The sequence below is a fragment of the Suncus etruscus genome, chromosome 5, assembly GCF_024139225.1.
Source record: "Suncus etruscus isolate mSunEtr1 chromosome 5, mSunEtr1.pri.cur, whole genome shotgun sequence".
Lineage (NCBI taxonomy): Eukaryota > Metazoa > Chordata > Mammalia > Eulipotyphla > Soricidae > Suncus > Suncus etruscus.
The window spans coordinates 63,997,032-64,017,319 of record NC_064852.1 but is presented as its reverse complement, the minus strand read 5'-3'; the positions used below and the strand labels follow the sequence as shown (position 1 = coordinate 64,017,319).

Below are 20,288 nucleotides of genomic sequence, written 5' to 3'. Positions count from 1 at the left end.
CATAAATTTTATAATGCAGGGTCAACTCTTACCCTGAATGCTTGTCATGGGGACTCGACTAAGACTCCTTGTGATTGGACAACGACCATCCAACCCCAAACCCAAACCATAGAACCAACACAGTTCCTTGCAACAGCAACAGGAATTAACCCCCCACACACACACCCACCACTGGGGAGGTCCTATTATTGCTCTGGCACCAACTTCTGCCAGGTTGGTAAGACAAGGAAACAGCAACAACTTGATTTAAGAGCAGGTTGCCCTACCTTATCACCTAACAGTAAGATGAAATCAGAAGACACTTGACTTTTGATCTGTACAAAAACTAAGATCACTAATTACAGGGGCAGGAGTGATAGCATAACAGTAGGGCATTTGCCTTGCATGTGGCTGACCCAGGATAGACCTGGGTTTAATTCCTGGTGTCCCATATGGTCCCCCGAGCCAGGAGTGATTTCTGAGTACATAGCCAGGAGTAACCTGACTGTTACCAGATATGGCCCCCAAAACAAAAACAAACAAAAAGACCATTGATTACAGAAGATTGACAACTGGGACCAATAAGTAAGACCCTTGTCTAGGCTTTGACCTAGGATTTGCACATAATCCAACATCTCTAATTCCAGAGGTCTGGCTTTGACAACCGGGACCGAAGAGAACTTCTGGAACCATAAGGAAAGACTCTATACTAGGCTTTATTCTAGGATCTGTGCAAAAACCAAGATCACTAATTACAGAAGACTAACTACAACAAAACCATGATGGAGCAGAACTTATAGAAACATAAAGAAAGATTCTATCCTAGACTTTGTCCTAGGATCTGTGCAAATACCAAGATCTCTAATGACAGAAGACTGATTCTGACAGCCACAACTGAGCAGAATGTTTCCTGGCACCATAAAAAGACCTTGGGGTTCGATTAATGAGCAGGTCTGAAACCTGTAGTTGTTACCATGACAGTGTGCTTCAGGAGTGGAGAAACCTTGTATCTATTAGGCCAAGGGAATTCCCTTTCTTTTTTTTTTTTAATTTTGGTTTTTTGAGCCATACCTGTTTGATGCTCAGGGGTTACTCCTGCTTAAGTGCTCAGAAATCGCCCCTGGCTTGTGGGGTCCATATGGGACGCAGGGCCGGGGGAATCAAACCGCGGTCCTTCCTTGGCTAGCGCTTGCAAGGCAGACACCTTACCTCTAGCGCCACCTCTCCGGCCCCGGGAATTCCCTTTCTAATATCCCCAATATTTACTGTGCCTGTGCAAAACAAAAACCAAAACCACAAAAACCAAAAACACACACTTTGCTACATTAGCCCTCCCTGTTTTTTTCTTTTCTTTTCCTTTCTTTTTTTTTTTAATTATTATGGTTATTTTATTTTTTTTCTTGTTGCTGTTGTGCTTTTTGCTGTTGCTGGTAGGGTTTTTTTGTTTTTTGTTTCCAACAGAACCACAGAACTTGAACCATCTTGTTCTGCCTCATGAATTGGGGTGGGGTGGGGATGAATGATACCAAGACAAACAGTAGCTTGAAATTTGAGTGGAAATAAAAAATTATCAGACCTAAACACCAAACCCAAAGTCAATGACAACAGAATCAAGACCCCCAATCTACGACAAGCTATATACTGTTAACACTTGCAGTTCAGGGGACAAAAGGGGAAGGTATCGATGCATATTGGGAACAGGAGTGGAGGAAGGAACAACACTGGTGGTAGGAATGGCTCTAATTCACTGTCACTAGTTATCTTAAATATAATGTGAAAGACTTGTAATTCACATTGGTCACAATAAAAATTATTAAAAAATATCACTAACTTGTAAAGTAATAGATATGCATCGTGATCAGTGATCAATCATATCACTTCTTCAAAAGAGAGTGGATGTTGGTTACTGTACTTGTTATTCAGTACAAGTAATGCCTGAAAAGCCTGGATCGCTTATGTTCATTTTCCAGTGATAAATCTATGTAAATTCTAAACAGAAAGTTGTTCCCAAAAAGCTAAAAGTAGGGATAAGGTGAAAGCTGAGAGTACAGCAGGAAGGGCATATGTCTTACATGTGGCCAACTGGAGTTCAATCCCTGTCATCCCATATGGTCCCTGAGCACTGCTAGGACTAATTCCTGAGTGCAATCAAGGGCAACCCCTGAGCATTGCTGGGTGTGTCCAAAAAACAAATAAATAAATACAAAAGGGGAGAGAGGGAAGGAGAAAGGGGAGGGGAGGGGAGAGAGGGAAGAAGAAAGGGGAGGGGAGAGGAGAGGATCAGTCCAGGAGAAAACAGCATAGAAATAAAGTCAAAAGTTGCAAGAAAATTTCAATCTCAATGAGAAGAAAACAGATATTGGAAATAAGACTACATTATGATATGAGACTCTGGTATTAGTATTTCTCAAAGTGGGTAATATCAGAACATATGGGGGACTGGGATGATCCAAGGGAACAGTAAAAGTCTCCAGTGCCATTGTAGGATATTTTCCTTTTGCCTAAGAAAGGTAGATTTCCAGAATACCATATATACTTGAGCAAAAGCCAAGCTTTTCCGGCACAAAATTTGTATAACCCGAGCTCGGCTTATACTCGGGTCATACAGGTTATTTGATTCAGTGCACATGCTCAGTCCACAGTCACGACTGAGCTGAAGAGGTAGATGGCTGAACTTAACTGTATGCCACTAAACTATTTAACCCAAAATATTCAATGGCGGGGCCGGAGAGAGCATGGAGGTAGCGCATTTGCCTTGCATGCAGAAGGACGGTGGTTCAAATCCCTGCATCCCATATGGTCCCCTGAGCCTGCCAGGGGTGATTTCTGAGCACAGTGCCAGGAGTAGCCCCTGAGTGCTAACAGGTATGACCCAAAAACCAAAAGAAAAAAGAAAAAAAAACCTCAATGGTACATTTAATTAAGTGAAAAACCCATTTAAGGTAGTAAAGTCATGTAAATAAATGTTTATAAACCCTGAGTCCATATAATCAGGAATTTTGGAGTATAAGGATTCAGGATTTTTACCCATTTATTTACAATGCTTTACTGTCTTAAAGGGTTTATTCACTTTAGTAAAGTTGCCATTGAATACTATGGGTTAATGTGGTATGTTAATGGTATACAGTATATCAGAAAATCATATATTATAAATGTAAGCATGTATTTATTTACTTATTTACTGATTCCTCAATTAATGTAATTGTTTTGGGTATATATTTTTATTTTTGAAATTTACCAGTGGCTGCTGCATTTTCCACCTTGGCTTATATTTGAGTCACTAAGTATTCCCAATTATTAGGGTAAAATGGGGCAGGGTTGGCTTATACTTGTGTATATACAGTAATTCCCCGCCCCCCCAAAAAAGGGAGAGAGAAGTTTGAGAATCTCAGTTCTAGATATAGGATGGACATAATTTAGTAAAGTTGAACTTAACATAAATAACAATGGCTGTGACTAGAACAATAAATTCACAAAACACTCACTAAAGGAACTCTTTAAGGTTTTTCACAACATCAACATGCAGTATAAAAGGGAATTCAAATTCAGAAAGAATTATAATTTGTAAGGACAAAAAAACTCACTGTATTTTACATTATGAAAATGATACAAGAAGTTTCAATTGTGATAAATTATCAAAAAAACCTTCCTTCTCAATAAAACCATTATAAAAAAAGAGATTTTTAAAATATAGAGAATTTACGGGGCCGGAGAGGTGGCGCTAGAGGTAAGGTGTCTCCGCCTTGCAAGCGCTAGCCAAGGAAGGACCATGGTTCGATCCCCGGAGTCCCATATGGTCCCTCCAAGCCAGGGGCAATTTCTGAGCGCTTAGCCAGGAGTAACCCCTGAGCATCAAATGTGTGTGGCCCAAAAAGAACTAAAATATATATATATATAACTAGAGAGAGAATTTTGATTATTTAACAGTTCTTTCCAGAGAGATCTGACTGCATTACTGTCTCTTTTTTTTTGTTTGTTTGTTTGTTTTTGGGCCACACACGGCAGTGCTCAGGGGTTACTCCCGGCTGTCTGCTCAGAAATAGCTCCTGGCAGGCACGGGGGACCATTTGGGACACCGGGATTCGAACCAACCACCTTTGGTCCTGGATCGGCTGCTTGCAAGGCAAACGCCGCTGTGCTATCTCTCCGGGCCCTGCGTTACAGTCTTGAGAGACCCCTTAACAAAGATATGACACATTTTGCTTTTATGCTCAAGTGAGGGTTATTTCACAAGTATTCTATTATTGGTATCAAATAAAATCCTTAAAACTGAGAATAAAAATCTCAAGCTATTATAGATCTGATATCCTTGATCAATCTTGACTTTGAACTTTAAAATAACTTTAAGGCTGTAATACCACAAGAAGCATTACTATTTCTCTCATGCTTTTAGTTCTTAACTTTCCTAGAACAGAGAGAATATTAAGTAATATAAAGAGTGCTGACTTAAAAATCCCTAAAGATTATTTAGGAAAGAAAGAAAACATTCAACAAGTTATTCAAAATTAATATGGATTTTAAAGTAATATATGTAACAGCAATAAAGATATAGTCATAAGATATCCTTTTGATAGGCATTAAATTCTTAAGAACTAAAAGCAAAAGATACATTACAAATGAGTTTAGGATACTAAACAGTAGTATTTCATGATACTGACAGTCTAGTAAGAGCAAAGCAAACTAGATGGAAAAGTTGCATCACTAAAGCAAAAACAATTAATAGAAGGCTCAACTAAGCAACAAATAGCTCAGTAATTCCTCAATGACTTTAATATAAATACCATTGTGAGATATGACAATTTTCATAAAAATTTTTACTAAACTTTTCTTTATAATTCTAACTGCCATTTTTTAAAACAAGCAATATGAAATAATTTATTTTCTGCCTGCTAATAGGATAGCCATGGGAGGGGTAGATGGGAAACGGAACATTGGTAGAGGGAAGGCCTCAATGATGGTGCTGGAACACTGGATGCCTGAAATAACTGTATTATGGACAGTTTTGTAAATCCTGGTGTTTATATAAAATATAAATATAAAAAGTAAATAAAGTGTTTTCATAAAACTTGCATTTTTTAAAACTGCTGTCTAAGGAATAAAATAAAACCAAACTTCCATCAATTTAGGAAATTTAGTTAATAACATATGCTTGATAAATAAAGTAATTAAATATCCTTTACTTAAATAAATAAAAATAAATGTGCACATATTCTTGCAAATCAGATTTACTACAAGATCTAGATAACTTACAGGTGTTCCTGGTGCTACTCGAGAGACAATCACAGGCATCTTCTGATCATAACCCCCCTTAAAAACAATACGTCAAATATTAGTGAATTAGCATCAAACCAGGAAGACCTTAATAGAAAAAAACTGAATACAATATAAATTCTAGGTTACCTTTACATTAAATCCAAACCTTCCATTTTCATCTGGTTTCATTCTGATTAAAACAAGATTATCATGTGGAATACCACCATTAGGCTTAAAAAGATAAAGATATAAAATTAATAAAATTACTTGTCATTTTTGCCTATAATCTCTACTTCATATGTAAACAATGAGTGCTTTATGTACATTGGTATTATCTATATGTAAAGAATAACAATTCTTGGAGGCTATAGAGATAGTCCGATGGATAAGGTGCATGCTTCACATTGCAGCCGACAAGGCTTCAAACCGTGGTACTAAATATACTCCCCTAGATCATCTTCAGGAATGATAACCCTTAGTTTAATAACAGGAATAAGCCCCAATCACTTCTCCAGGTGTTTTCTAAATTCCTCCTTCTAAAAAAAAAAGAATAAAAATTCTTTGGGAATAATACCCCCCCAAAAAAAAGTTAATTTGCAAAAGTAAATTTTCACTAACAATAACCTGCAATTACCCCAAATAGTATGCATTTTCTCAAGCATCTTTTGTCATGAAATGCTAGATTAAAATGCCAAGAGAAAATGTGGCTTTATGATATATTAAATTTCTTGTACTTATATATGTTATATGAATTCACATAATTACTGCTTCTGTTATTGTTAGTAGGACTACACTGGGGGTGGGGTGGACAAGACCATGCCAGGTGATTCTAGGACCACACAGTTACTAGGGATTGAACCCAGGACATCTCACACATGTAAGATTATTGCTCTACCACTTAAGCCACTATCTTATTTCATAAAAACAGTACTGGGGAACCTGAGCATCAATACAACAGATACACTTTTTTGCCTTGCATGAGGTCAACTGAGTTTAATCCTCTCGCCCAAACTTACCAGGAATGATCCCTGAGTGCAGAGCCAGGAATAAGCTCTGAACAATACTAGGCGTGGCTCCAAAACCAAAAAATATCCAAAATAACAACAAAAACAAAATCCAACATACGTGTTGAAGAGATTGTGCAAAGTCTAAGGTGTTAGCCATACATTATGGCCTATTCTGATTTGAAAAATCCTATCTGACTCAGCACCACCATATGGGACATTGAATATTGCTAGATATGTCCCGGAAGGTCCTTGAGCAACACCAAAGTTTCCCAGAGTAATACTTAAAACCACAGGGCCCTCACAGCATCAAATAACACTGAATAAGCAGCCTTATTGGTAAACAATCACCAGAAGCCCCACCCAATAAGGTTTTGTTTACATACAATTCATGTACTGTATACCTCACCCATTTAAAGTACATAGTAGTACTCGCTTCGGCAGCACATATACTAAAACTGAAAAGATACATGGCCCCTGTGGACGGATAACACACAAATTCGTGAAATGTTCATTTTAAAAATAAAAAGTACATAGTGGGGCTGGAGCGATGGCACAAGCGGTAAGGTGTCTGCCTTGCATGCTCTAGCCTAGGATGGACTGAAGTTTGATCCCCAGCATCTCATATGGTCCCCCAAGCAAGGAGCAATTTCTGAACGCATAACCAGGAGTAATCTCTGAGCGTCACCGGGTGTGAACCAAAAAAAAAAAAATAGTAATTTTAACTATAGTCACATAATTGAATGAACGTCTTTTTTTAACTTTAGGACATTTTCATCACTGTACTCTCTTCTAAATCATGTACCCATTAGCAATCATTCTCTTTTCCTTACGTCCTATTCAAAAAACTTTGTTTTTTATAGATTTGACTAGTCTGGATTTTCACATATCTGCAATATACATTATATTATCACTGACTTAATTTAACATGGATAATGTCTGATCTTTAAGAAGACAGCTGGGTCTTCTTACGGATTCTTTAAGGCACTAGACAGAAGCTCAATTTTAGAAAATCTCCCTTAACTTTGAAGCTGAATTAGTTATTTTTGTGTACTCATAAAATTGCTATAATTCTATAGTTACTTCTAATGATAAAATTCATTTTGTTTTCAAATTGTTTCCCTACTTGCTCTTGTCCATATTCTAGCATATTCTAGAGAAACTCTTTAGGGAGTTATCCATTTTTTTCAGTCTTCTGGGAAATACTTCTCTCAAAAAATATTTTGGAGGGGCAGGAATGATAGCACAGCAGGTAGGGTATTTGCCTTGCTCGAGTTTGGCTGACTCGAGTTTGATCCAGAATCCCATATAATCCCTTGAACCTACCCAGAGTAGTTTCTGAGTGTAGAGCCAGTAGTAACATGTGAGTGCCAATGGGTGTGGCCCCAAAACAAAACAAAATTGAAGGGGAATGTGTCTGGATTCTGGATTCTTCATTTCCATACTTTTTTCTTGGTGCCTACCTTCATAAAATATTGTCCACATATGCTATTTCTGTTTTCTCCCAGATCAATTTTTAAAATTTTTTATTTTCCCAGATCAATTTTTATCTCCAATGATCCAATGAAAATTTTCACATTGCTAACCAGTGTTTAATTCTGTTTTATCTACCAACCAGATGCATTTGGTAAAATTGGTCCCTCTCTATGTAACTTTTTTTGTTTTGGGACACATCTGGCAGTGCCTCAGGATTTACCACTGCCAATAGATGACCGACCACATATGCTGCTGGAGATCAAATACGTAATGGCTGCTAGCAAGTCAAGAATGTATTATAATTACTCCTGTAATATCTCTAGTTCCTCTGTGTAATTTCTGTTCCAAAATCAACTGATTATAGCCTTTCCCCCACTTTTTGGTCTACATTTTTCAATTTCCTTTCCTGGTTTCTTTATCCTACTTTGTGTTCACAATTTGACAGATCAGCTTGCATTATAACTGTAACTTGGACCACTCCCTCCACTCTAGAAAAATATATCTAATTAAAAAAATCTTACTGATTCCTAATAGACATCTTAATCTTAGGTCCATTTCTTATTCTACCGATACCTTCCTAATTCCAGTAAGTGACAAATTCATCCTTCTAGTTGTTTAGGTCAAAAACTTACAGTTGACTTTTCAGGGGAAGATGGGACATCAAATATTTCATTAATATGGTTTTCTGAATCCTGCTCAGAATGTGAACAATGAATTTGGTTCCAACTGTTTTTCTTTGATTGTTTGGGTGGTAAAGCTGGAGGTTGTACATCGTCAGGACTTTCTTGTGATCTAAAATAGGGAAAAAATAGTTATATATTTTAGAGTTGTCTTATGGAATCCTTCCCTCTACCATTGCTCCCCTCTTTGAATCCTTTATTCCTCTCTCCCTCTATTTCTTTTGCACAAGTGATAGAAATCATACCCACATCATAAACCTCAGAAATGCATGCACTCATCTCCAGCTCTACATTGGGATCAAGAAATTCAAATAAAAAAAAAGAAATTCATATATTTATGATGACTATTACAAACAAGATTCCAATTCAACATATTTTGTAAGTACTGCTATTTATTGGAATCTTTATTTAATGACTATTAAATCTACTCTATCAAACCAAAATATGATTCTATATGTGATAAAATATACTTTTAGGATATTCCTATGAAATCTACAATGTACACATCCTTCCAAAAGTCACTTTTTCATTACTTTTTGGGGAAAACACTTCATAGTACTTATTGGTCACACACCAAGATGCTTAAGTGCAATACAGTATCAAGGATTGAACTCAAGGAGTACACCGTGCCACTGAGCTGAAGACCTGCCTCATAAACCTCCCCCAACTTTTTTGGCTTTTAGGTCACATCTGCAGTGTCAAGGGTCTACTCTTGGTTCTGAGCTCAGGAATCACTTCTGGCACACTTGGGGACTATATGGATGTGGATCAAACCCGGTTTGGTTGCATGCAAGACAAGCTAGTTACCCACTTTAATATTGCTCTGGCTCCCGTATCAACCCCTTATTTGGAGGGCCACACCCGGTGACGCTCAGGGATTATTTCAGGCTATGCGCTCAGAAGTTGCTCCTGGCTTGGGGGACCATATGGGACGCCGGGGGATTGAACTGCGGTCCGTCCTAGGCTAGCGCTGGCAAGGCAGACACCTTAGCTCTAGTGCAACCATGCCGGCCCCAGCGGTAATCCCTTTTTAATAAAAAGGTTTTCAATGAAATCATGATTAACCATACCTAATCAAAACTGAGAGCTGAGTCATTCCCTCAGTTAAACTACCCGGCATGGTCTGGGGAACTTGAGTGTTTCATAAATATATTTTGAAATAATTCACAATTCATGAAGGTGATGCAGTGTTTGTTATAAGAATTAAAAGAATTAAAAAATGAATGAGTTTGATGGTCGGAGAGACAGCATGGAGATAAGGCGCTTGCCTTGCATGCAGAAGGATGGTGTTTCGAAACCTGGCATCCCATATGGTCCCCCAGCCTGCCAGGAGCAATTTCTGAGCGTAGAGCCAGGAGTAACCCGTGAGCGCTGCTGGGTGTGACCCAAAATCCAAAAAAAGAATGAGTTTATTAGGTCACAGAAGAGAAAAAGACAATAGTGGATAGTATATTCACAGAGTGTATAATCTGAGATGAAGGAAACATTCAATTAATATTACAGAATGGGATAGGGAAAGTTAAATTTGATAGGAAAAACATTCAGGTTTAAAAGAAACTGCAGCTTTTGAGAAAGCACAGCATTATTTGTAAACTGACATTTTCAAGTTTTCACAAAGTCTAGAAGGGGGACTCAGTGCTAAATTGTATATACCTCCAAGAAAGTGGTAGAGTTTACTATAAGAGGCATGGGAAATGGCCTACAATTGGGGTATTATGAATATATGAGGGTGCCTTTAGGGCCTCTGAGAAAATCAGTGAATTACTTACTGTCTCTTGTTGACAGATGCTATGGAAAAATTCTTGGTTGCTGTGGTACTAGACAGTTTTACACTTATTTTGCTTATTTTTGTTGACTGACACAAATGCCTACAGTATAAGCTGTAAGGTTTTGAAGAAGAAAAACTGTATCAGATTATGTTCAAAAGTGAATCTCTATCCCTTCCTGGCTGACATGAGGCTTGGCCAGAACTCACTTTACCCAATGACTTGTTTTACCCAATGATTGAAAGGGAAGGTGTTATTTTTAAAAGAAAAATTTAAGAAAGAGTTCATGATTCATCATACTTTTTTTTTTTGCCTATGAGAGTATCCATATTCCAAGCAGAGTCTAATGTCAGTCTGGTTCTGTAACAAATATGACACAGAATAGAGCCACCACAGTCAATCCATCATGCACATAGAATTATGTCACTGTAAATAGGTCAATTTGTTACTACAGAATAAGGAAGCCCAAGATAAACAGAAGGAACTGAAGAAGATTACGGCCAAGTGGCTCATGGCTAATATGCTCTTCGGTAGAGGAGCTATTAATTTAGCTTACAATTTAGAATCTTAGAGGCTTTACGATGTTACTAGATAAAGATATGGGGAGAAAAACTAAAAGTTTGATTAATGATTTTGTAAAGTCAGTGAAAAAGTGAAAAGACAGACAGGATTTATAATGAAATGTGACCATATGGTATTCCAAGAGGTTTCTCCTAAAACAATATAGTCCTCCTGAAATGTTATAATCTAGTATATAAATGCTATAATCTAGTATAAAATATACTAAGTACACAATGAGTGTTTCAGAGAGCATGCCCCTCTTTTCACCTAAAGCTTCTTTGAAGTCTACCTTGATGTTCAAAGATTTCAGGTTTCAAACATAATTAGCTTTTTTTTTTTTTTTTTTTTTTTTTTTTTTTGGTTTTTGGGCTACACCCGGCGGTGCTCAGGGGTTACTCCTCGCTGTCTGTTCAGAAATAGCTCCTGGCAGGCACGGGGGACCATATGGGACACCGGGGCTCGAACCAACCACCTTAGGTCCTGGATCAGCTGCTTGCAAGGCAAACAACTCTGTGCTATCTCTCCGGGCCCACATAATTAGCTTTTATTCTACTAGTTTGACCTACCAAGAATCCAAGCCTTTAGTATCTAATACATTCAAGTGGTGTTGGGTCAAGAAAATAATCCCACAGAGTAAAACAGAGACGCACCACAAACAGGCTTAGAAGATATTAGGACAGATGGAGCTCTTTTGGCAAAACTTGACACATAAATATTTTTTAAAATGTTGTTTATTAACAGCCTCCAAGACTTTACAAAATCATAAGCTATTGGACTTTACAAACATATATCAATCACAACCAGGTACCATCTTTTACTTAACACTAAGTGCAACATAGATATTTAAATAAAAAAATTTCCCCTAGATTTATAGACAGTGATATATATAAAAGCATTTAGTCTCAAGTTTGGGTAGTTTTACAAAATTGAAATCATATGGGAGTTAAACTTAGAGAAACTTTCCTTATTCTTGGTTAGCAAAAGTCTAAATATAGTGTCCAAATACACAGCAGAGGAAAACTCAAGTATTATGTGCAGTGCAATGTCTATGTGAGCCAGTCTATGAATTTGAAAATATCAATGGTATTGCTCTGCTGTAAAAAACAATACTGACATTTTAAAATGGAGTACTTTTATTAAAACACTTAATCTGATTCTCTGGAGAATCAGTAAGTCATAAAAATATTCTTTTTTTTTTTGGTTTTTGGGCCACACCCTGTGACGCTCAGGGGTTACTCCTGGCTATGCGCTCAGAAGTTGCTCCTGGCTTCTTGGGGGACCATATGGGACGCCGGGGGATCGAACCGCGGTCCATCCTAGGCTAGCGCAGGCAAGGCAGGCACCTTACCTCCAGCGCCACCGCCTGGCCCCTAGTCATAAAAATATTCTGAAAGTGATTTATTTAAACTAGACTTCTCATTTGAAAGCTTGACCAAGTGTGACTTCTTTGGCTAACATATATTTGGCTCATTTGTTGTCTTTGTAAAATATCAGTAAATTAAATACACTGAAAACTTTACATGCAAATTTGGATTCAAAAATCCAAATCTGGGAGCTCTGGGTGGGTCTGTTATTACAAGTTGTCAACTAAATAAATGACCACTAGTAGTTGATGGTTTAGATGGGCCATGGACAAAACACATAAATTCCACCTGTGTTACAACTTGCCAGACTCTAGTTGGTTAATTCTTTTTTTGGGGAGGGGGGCGAAGGGTTTTGGGGCCATACCCAGCAGTACTCAGGGGTTACTCCTGGCTCTGTGCTCAGAAATCACTTCTGGCAAGCTCAGGGGACCATATGGGATGCCATAAATCAAACTTGGGTTGGCCGTATGTAAGGAAAATGCCCTACTCACTGTGCCAGTGCTTTGACCGCTCCAGTTGGAAATTCAGTGTAACCTGTCCTTTAAACATTGAAAACTGGCAAAACAAAGGAAAAAATGCAAGCTTTTTGACTCATGTACTATATATGTGCTAGATTCTAAAGAGAAGACTGCACTCTGAAAGCATTCATCCAAATATGGCAGTGAAAAGGACAATATATTTGTATTTCAAGACTGGCATTACCTGCCTTTTTTTCATTGCTTCAAGTAACATTTTTGTCAAATTAACTTATCAAAAGCAGAGAATAAGCTCTCTTGATGCCTGTTTGCTGCAGAAGATTACTTTGTCTAGCACAGATTACTCGGTCCAGGGAAGTATGATGATCTAATTATGTGTTTTCCCAATAATCACCAAAACTATAATATACCTTTTGTTTTCAGCTTTAGTAACCAAACTCCTCTTCATTCCTCCCACTATTTATACAAAAGGCTATAAAAAGTAATTAAGGATGTCAACACATATTCCTGAAATTTCTATTTTGAGCAAAAGTCATCAAGGACAAACTATAAGTTTTTTCCTATTTCTTTCTTTATAGTTGCTGCCATTGTTGCAAAGTTCACGAATTGAGCATTTGCTGTGGTATTAAAGGGTAACAACTGCAGTGTAGGAGTTCACACTTGACAATACTAAGCAGTATCAGAAATTGAATTCATAGCTATATGCATGAAAGGAAGATACTCTAACACTCAGATACACCTCTGGGCCCCAAACTCAGAAAGTTTTAACTCAGTATATTTGAAAATGGTAAAATCTTTCTTCATAGCTAATGTAGAGCTATTGTATGCAGCTACTTAAACTCAAACAACTGAGAAGTTAATTAAAACAAGTAAAGAATAAATTGGGGGGGGGGCACACCCGGTGACACTCAGGGTTACTCTTGTCTATGCACTCAGAAATTGCTCCTTGCTTGGGGAACCACATGGGACGCCAGGGATTGAACCAAGGTCCATTCTGGGTCAGCTGCGTGCAAAGCAAGCACCCAATTGCTGCACTACCACTCCAGCCAAAGAATAAAAAATTTTAAAATAATATTCTATGTCTAGGTTAAAAAAACAAAATAAAACAAGACAGAAAAAAAAAAAAACAAAACAAAATGGCCAGACACATAGTACAGCAAGTAGTGCAGTTGTGTTCCATGAGGATGGCCCAGGTTAAGTCCTTAACATTCCATATAGTTCCAGTAGACCTCTGGGATTAATTCCTGAGTGGAGAAGCAGGTGTAACTCCTGAGCACCTCCAGGTATGATCCCAAAACTAAAACAAACAAAAAACCCAACCAAAAAACTATGAAAACGGAAACATCAAAACCAAATCAAATCAAGTATAGTAGAAGAAAAGAACTTGGGAGGACAACCTGGTAGCCCTGTGGGACACATCTATAGCCCCAGTAGAAAAAAAGAAGAGACCGGGGCCGGGAAGGTGGCGCTGGAGATAAGGTGTCTGCCTTGTAAGCGCTACCAAGGAACGGACCGCGGTTCGATCCCCCAGCGTCCCATATGGTCCCCCCAAGCCAGGGGCGATTTCTGAGCACATAGCCAGGAGTAACCCCTGAGCGTCAAACGGGTGTGGCCCAAAAACCAAAAACCAAAAAAAAAAAAAAAAAAAGAAGAGACCTATATAACATCAGAAGGCCAACAAGATAGAACTAAGAAAATAGGAAGTAAAATAAAGAAGTAAGCACCAGGGTCTACTTGGGAATTTTATAAGTAAAATACCAAATTAAAAGATGAGAGCTGGGCCCAGAGAGATAGCTCACCGGCGTTTGCCTTGCAAAGCAGCCAATCCAGGACCTAAGGTGGTTGGTTCGAATCCCGGTGTCCCATATGGTCCCCTGTGCCTGCCAGGAGCTATTTCTGAGCAGATAGCCAGGAGTAACCCCTGAGCGCCGCCAGGTGTGGCCCAAAAAACCATAATAAACAAACAAACAAAAAAAAGATGAGAGCTAACAAAGATCTGTCACAAGGAGAATATAAAATATATGTGCCTATGGTGTAAAGTTATTGGTATTTTGGGAGTGGCTGTGGTATGGTAACATACATTTTAAGTTGTGTGAACCTAACTCCTAATAGCATTGTAAAATATTACCTGGTTAAGCAAAAAAAGTAATGTACTTGCCCTCCACCAAGATTGTTTTCATAAAAAGAATAATGTGCAACATAAATATCTGATTATATAGGTCAGATAGATAAAAGCTATCTAATTATTTTAATTACTAATTATGTCCTAATTATTTTAAGACATGAAAAACCACATTATGATAGAGACTGACATAAACTTGCCAGGATGTTGACTCCTTTAAAGACTCATTTCTAAATGCTCATGTCTAATTCAACTACAATCATTGCTGTCATTCAAGTCCTCATTGGATATTTATCCCTATTATACTTTTCTTTCTTTCTTTTTTTTTTTTTTTTTTTGCTTTTTTGGGCCACACCTGGTGATGCTCAGGGGTCACTCCTGGCTATGCGCTCAGAAATCGCTGGCTTGGAGACCATATGGGATGCCGGGGGATTGAATCGCGGTCTGTCCTAGGTTAGCACATGCAAGGCAGACGCACTACCACTTGCACCACTGCTCTGGCCCTAATCTCTATTTTACTTAAATTACGTAAGTTAGATAAAATTCTTGTTGCTTGACATTAAGTGATATTGTCTTAAAAATAAACACTATTTTAGACTTAAAACTATTTAATGTTCAAAGCAAATATAAAGATACATGTAAAGTCAGATAAAATAGAATAAAACACCTGCACATGGCCAACCCTGGTTTGATCCCCAGCACTCAATATGGTTCCTGAGCACTGCTGAGAGTAATTCCTGAGTGCAGAGCCCCTAAGAATTGCTATGTGTGGCCCCAAAATAAAACAAAATAAAAAAGGGGAAAGAATAAGATAGGAAAAGGCAATATGACTTCATCAATAGCAAGTTATTCCAAAAATCAACTTATACCTGAGATTTCCAGTGTCAATTAAACTCTAAGGGCCCTAAATTTAGAGTCTAAATGTGAACCTTTAGCCAAAGATTGATAAGATTGTCATAAATACTGCAACTAATATGGGTTTTCCTTTAATTTCCCCTGGCTTGCTATTCCATCTGCATTCTTTGGTTTTCTAGTTTGTTCTTTAGTTCCTTGTTTTTGAGCAGCCTAGAGTTTTGCAAGGCCCATGTATATTGTTAGACATAATTAAAATAGGCAGAAAGGTGGCAAACTTTGTAGACTAAGCAAAACAGAATAGGTAAGGGTACAGAAAAGTGATAATCAATAAGGGTACAGATAAGTATAGATATAGTGAGGCACCATAGTCTAGAATAGGATCATCTAGGTAAGAATAATGCATAGAAATGGATTTAACACTTGAGGGTTCTGAAGAGGGTACAGACATTTTGCTGATTAGGAACCTAAGAATGGTACTGAGAATTTGGGGGGATTTCCAATACTATATTCAACCAGACATCCCTATTTCAAATAGGTAGACAGGTAATGGCTAGTAATATACGGCTAGTAATATATATATATATATATATATATATATAAAATTTACATGCATATGTGTGTATTTGTGTGTGCATGTCACGTGCATGTATATGCAAACTGCTGAACGAAGTTACATAATCCAGTTAACTTCCACTAAGCACTTTCTCTAATCAAACTATGTATCTCAATAAGTGATTCACTAAAAGTTAATTCCATGAGGTTAAGTATTACAACCTTATTTTCCCAGGTGTAGAAATTGAAGCTTACATTACAAAAATAATCTAAAGCCACATAATTAAAAATGGAGAAGCCAAGTTTAAAATCCATTCTAGGAGCCAGAGCAATAGCACAGAGGTAGGGTGTTTGCCAAGCAACTGACCCAGGTTCAATTCCTGGAATCCCATATAATCCGGTCCTCTGACCTTGCCAGGAGTGATTTCTGAGCACAGAGCCAGGAATAACCCCTGATCACCGTTGGGTGTGGCCTAAAAAACAAAAATACAATAAAACAAAATAAAATAAAATCCATTCTAGAGTGGCCCTGTAAGATCAGCGAGCCTATTTAGATTGACTATAGTTAGGAGAGAGCCCAGTGGATGGTAGGACGGTTGTGGGCTCAGTGTGAGCCAGGAGATTCAGTGAACTGAACAATTTTCACCAGAAGTATCCTGTGCCAGATCAGTGGCCCTGTGAGATGAGCATAGCTGCAGAGCTAGATAGAGCACCTGTGCATTTCTTCTAGTCAGTGAGACAAAGCACATCACATAAAAAAAATCATTAGAGTGCAAAGGTCATAATGGGTAAGCAATGCAGAATCCCTTAGTTCACTTAATGAACGAAGAAGGTAGTTCTGAAGAGTCACTCACTATCAGTCATCTATATAGCCTCTCTATAAGGACTTTAGAGAGAAAATGTTAAGAATGTTCAAAAAACTCCAAGAAAACACTGAATGAGCAGCCAATAAGATTAAAGAGGAGAAGCCTGGGTTTGATTCCCAGTATCCCATATGGTCCCTTGAGCCTGCCACGAGTGATTTCTGAGTACAGAGCCAGGAGTAACCCCTGAGGGCTGCCTGGTGTGGTCCAAAAACCAAAAGGGGTGGGGGGAGAATATGAGAGTAGAAAAGGAAAAACTTCAAACAAAAATGAAAATCTTGGTAGGCGAAATGAAAAACTCACTGAAAGGCCTCACCAGTAGAGTAACATCTGTTGAGGGTAGAATTAGTGAACTGGAAGATGAGCAGTACAACACCTCCATACAACTTAAGTTTGAAAGAGCCTTAAAATAAAGTGAAGGAAAAAATACTTAAAATAACTGAACTGACAACAATAGAACTTTGGGATAAATTCAACAAAAAACAACATAAAAATCATAAGGGTTCCAGGTGCCATAAAGAAAACCCCATGAAGAATCAACAGTCAGCTTCCTGGGAGTTGGGTGTCTAGCAGTATGGGGTTCGGAAGGCCTCCGCCACGCTGGAGGCCTCCTTAACCAGGCCTAGAGGGGGTGCGGGACTTGGGTAACCCCAGCACCCCTCTGCTGCCTTGCTCCAGATCTCCAGGGCTTCCCCAGGCCACATGCCTGTGCAAGCGGGCACACTAAAACGGGAAAATACTATACATACCAACAAGTTCTTATCTAATAGAGATGGGAACACACAAATCTTGTAGTGCAATGGGACCTTACACCCTGAACATTGACATAAAGACCTGGCATAGGCCTCAGAAGAATAGGCATTCTCCATTCACCCTGATCCAAGGTTGTCTATAACATCACCTGGAGGCAATCCTCTACCAGGGAAGACCCTACCGCTGCTCTGACATCGATCTACTCAAAAGAGACTTCCCTTAACACTGAGAAGACTTAACAAGAACAATGACCTGCTTACTGGACAGGGCTTGCTGTATTGCTCCTTAATTATGAGGTGAAACTAGAGGATACTTCACACCAGCCTGACTTCAATGTAGGATGTGCAGATTCCAGGATCTTTAATACAGAAACCTGATGCCAACAACAGGACTGCGTGAAAAATAAAACTGTATTGGCACTATAGACAATGACTTGGATTGAATAAACTGGTTTGCCTGGAGCCTATGCCAGGAAACTTCAGGGGTAGTGGTCTCCTTGTATTTAGACCAAGGCTATTCCTTTCTATGAACCCATATTTTGGTGGGCCTATGCAAACAATATTTGCCACTCTAACACCGTTTTTACTGTGTCCTTTTGACTAACCCTTAAAAAAAAACCTCTTAAACTTTTGATGTTAACTTAAACTAATATGTATGTGCATGAATATATAAAAATACTATGCCTTCAAAGTTAAGGAGTCACATAAATCTCATGGCTTTAGGTTGCTTTGTGTACTGCTAAGAAATGTTATAATGTACTACAATCTGGGGACTTGTGGACAAAGTAATTGTACATGGGTTCTGCCTTTTCTTAATGTTTTTTTGGACTGTAAGTTCAATATTTAGGCGTCAGCAAGAGGATTTCTTCTGAGAACTCTGTTTATGGGCGATTGTTCTTTCACTGTAACTTTACCTTGTCCTCTTTCTTTGCATCATTGTTCTCATAATTAAAAATAAAAAATTAAAAAAAAAAAAAGAATCAACAGTCAAATACAACATTGCTGAGAAGTTCCCAGAACTGAAGAGTGCATGAACCCACATCCAAGATGCCTGATGAGTACCAGCCAAGAGACCAAACAAAATCACCCCAAGCACATCTTGTTACAATGATGAAAATTATAGGTCCTCTTATTGAATAATCTCACTCATTTGTGGGATATAAGAAAGATAAAAGATAGTATGGTTATAATACCCCGACAGAATAGAGATGAGGGACAGGAGGACTAGTCCTTGGTAGGAAGCTTGCTCAAATAGTGGGTCAGTGCATTTAGGGTAGAGAAGAGACCACTATGATAAAGTTGGAACTGATCACTCTGGACAATACTGGAGTGCTAAAAGGGGAGAAAGTGATACACATGATTCATAATACCCATCTGTTAATAGTAGTACAAATCAATGTTAAAGAGGGGAAATAGGGTCCGGAGAGATAGCACAGAGGCAGGGCATTTGCCTTGTAAGCAGAGGACCCAGGACCAACAGTGGTTCGAATCCCAGCATCCCATATGGTCCCCTGTGCCTTCCAGGAGCAATTTCTGAGCACAGATCCAGGAGTAACTCCTGGCCACTGCCGGGTGTTCCCCCCACCCAAAAAAAAAAAAAAAAAGAGGAAATAAAAAAAGAGAGGGAGGAGAGAGAGAGAAGTAAAATATCTGTCAAAAAGGCAGGCTGGAGGGAAGGTGTGAGGGAAAACTGAGGACAGTTGTGGCAGGAAATGTGCACTGGTGAAGTGAAGGGTGATGTACATTGTATGACTGAAACTCAATCATAAAAATTTTTGTAATCACAGTGCTTTATTTTATTTTTTTATTTAAGCACCATGATTACAAACATGTTTGTAGTTGGGTTTCAGTTATAAAAAGAATACCCCCCCTTCACCAGTGCAACCTTCCCATCACCAATGCACCCATCTCCCTCCTTCCACAACCCCTGCCTATATTCGAGACAGGCATTCTGTTTCTCTCACTCACTACCATTGTTACGATAGTTGTCAGTGTAGTTATTTCTTTAACTGAACTCACCATACTTTGTAGTAAGCTTCATACTTAAACATGGTGCTTTAAATTAAAGAAAAATTTTTTAAAAGATCATAAAAAATCCATCCTAAACTAGAGCTTGTGCTCTTAACCAGGCCAGTACCAAATTGCCTTGCACAAGGCAATTGCCCTACTGCTGTGCTATCTCTCTGGCCCCTGTCTACATTACTTTTGAATGTTAAAAAAATTAAAAGGAAAATAAGAAAAAATAATAAAAGTGTGCCAATACCCAGCTACCACTTTTTTTGGGGGGGGGGGGTGTCACACCCGGCAGCGCTCAGAGGTTACTCCTGGCTGCATGCTCAGAAATCGCTCCTGGCAGGCTTGGGAGACCATATGGGATGACGGGATTAGAACCACCGTCCTTCTGTGCCTAAGGCAAACGCCAGCTACCACATTATATTACAAAAGACTTACATATCCAAAACTTTAATAGCTGAAAAATTAAATAAAAACAATGAAAAACTAAGTGGATAGAACAGTGCTTCTCAACCTTTTTTTGAATGTGGTACTCACTTTACTAGTTGGCCCTCAACTGTCATGCTATGGCC

At 38.5% G+C, this 20,288-nt stretch overlaps 1 protein-coding gene across 1 annotated transcript in view; it reads right to left on the bottom strand.

Moving 5' to 3' along the window:
* Window positions 1–20,288, bottom strand: part of PTPN4 (protein tyrosine phosphatase non-receptor type 4) — a 210,422-nt gene that overhangs the window by 36,491 nt on the left and 153,643 nt on the right. The window contains exons 16-18 of the mRNA XM_049773139.1: window positions 8,345–8,504; window positions 5,380–5,463; window positions 5,230–5,286 (exon numbers count right to left, since the gene is read on the bottom strand). Coding sequence (XP_049629096.1) covers window positions 5,230–5,286; window positions 5,380–5,463; window positions 8,345–8,504 — 301 coding nt within the window. The remainder of the gene's footprint in view (window positions 1–5,229; window positions 5,287–5,379; window positions 5,464–8,344; window positions 8,505–20,288) is intronic.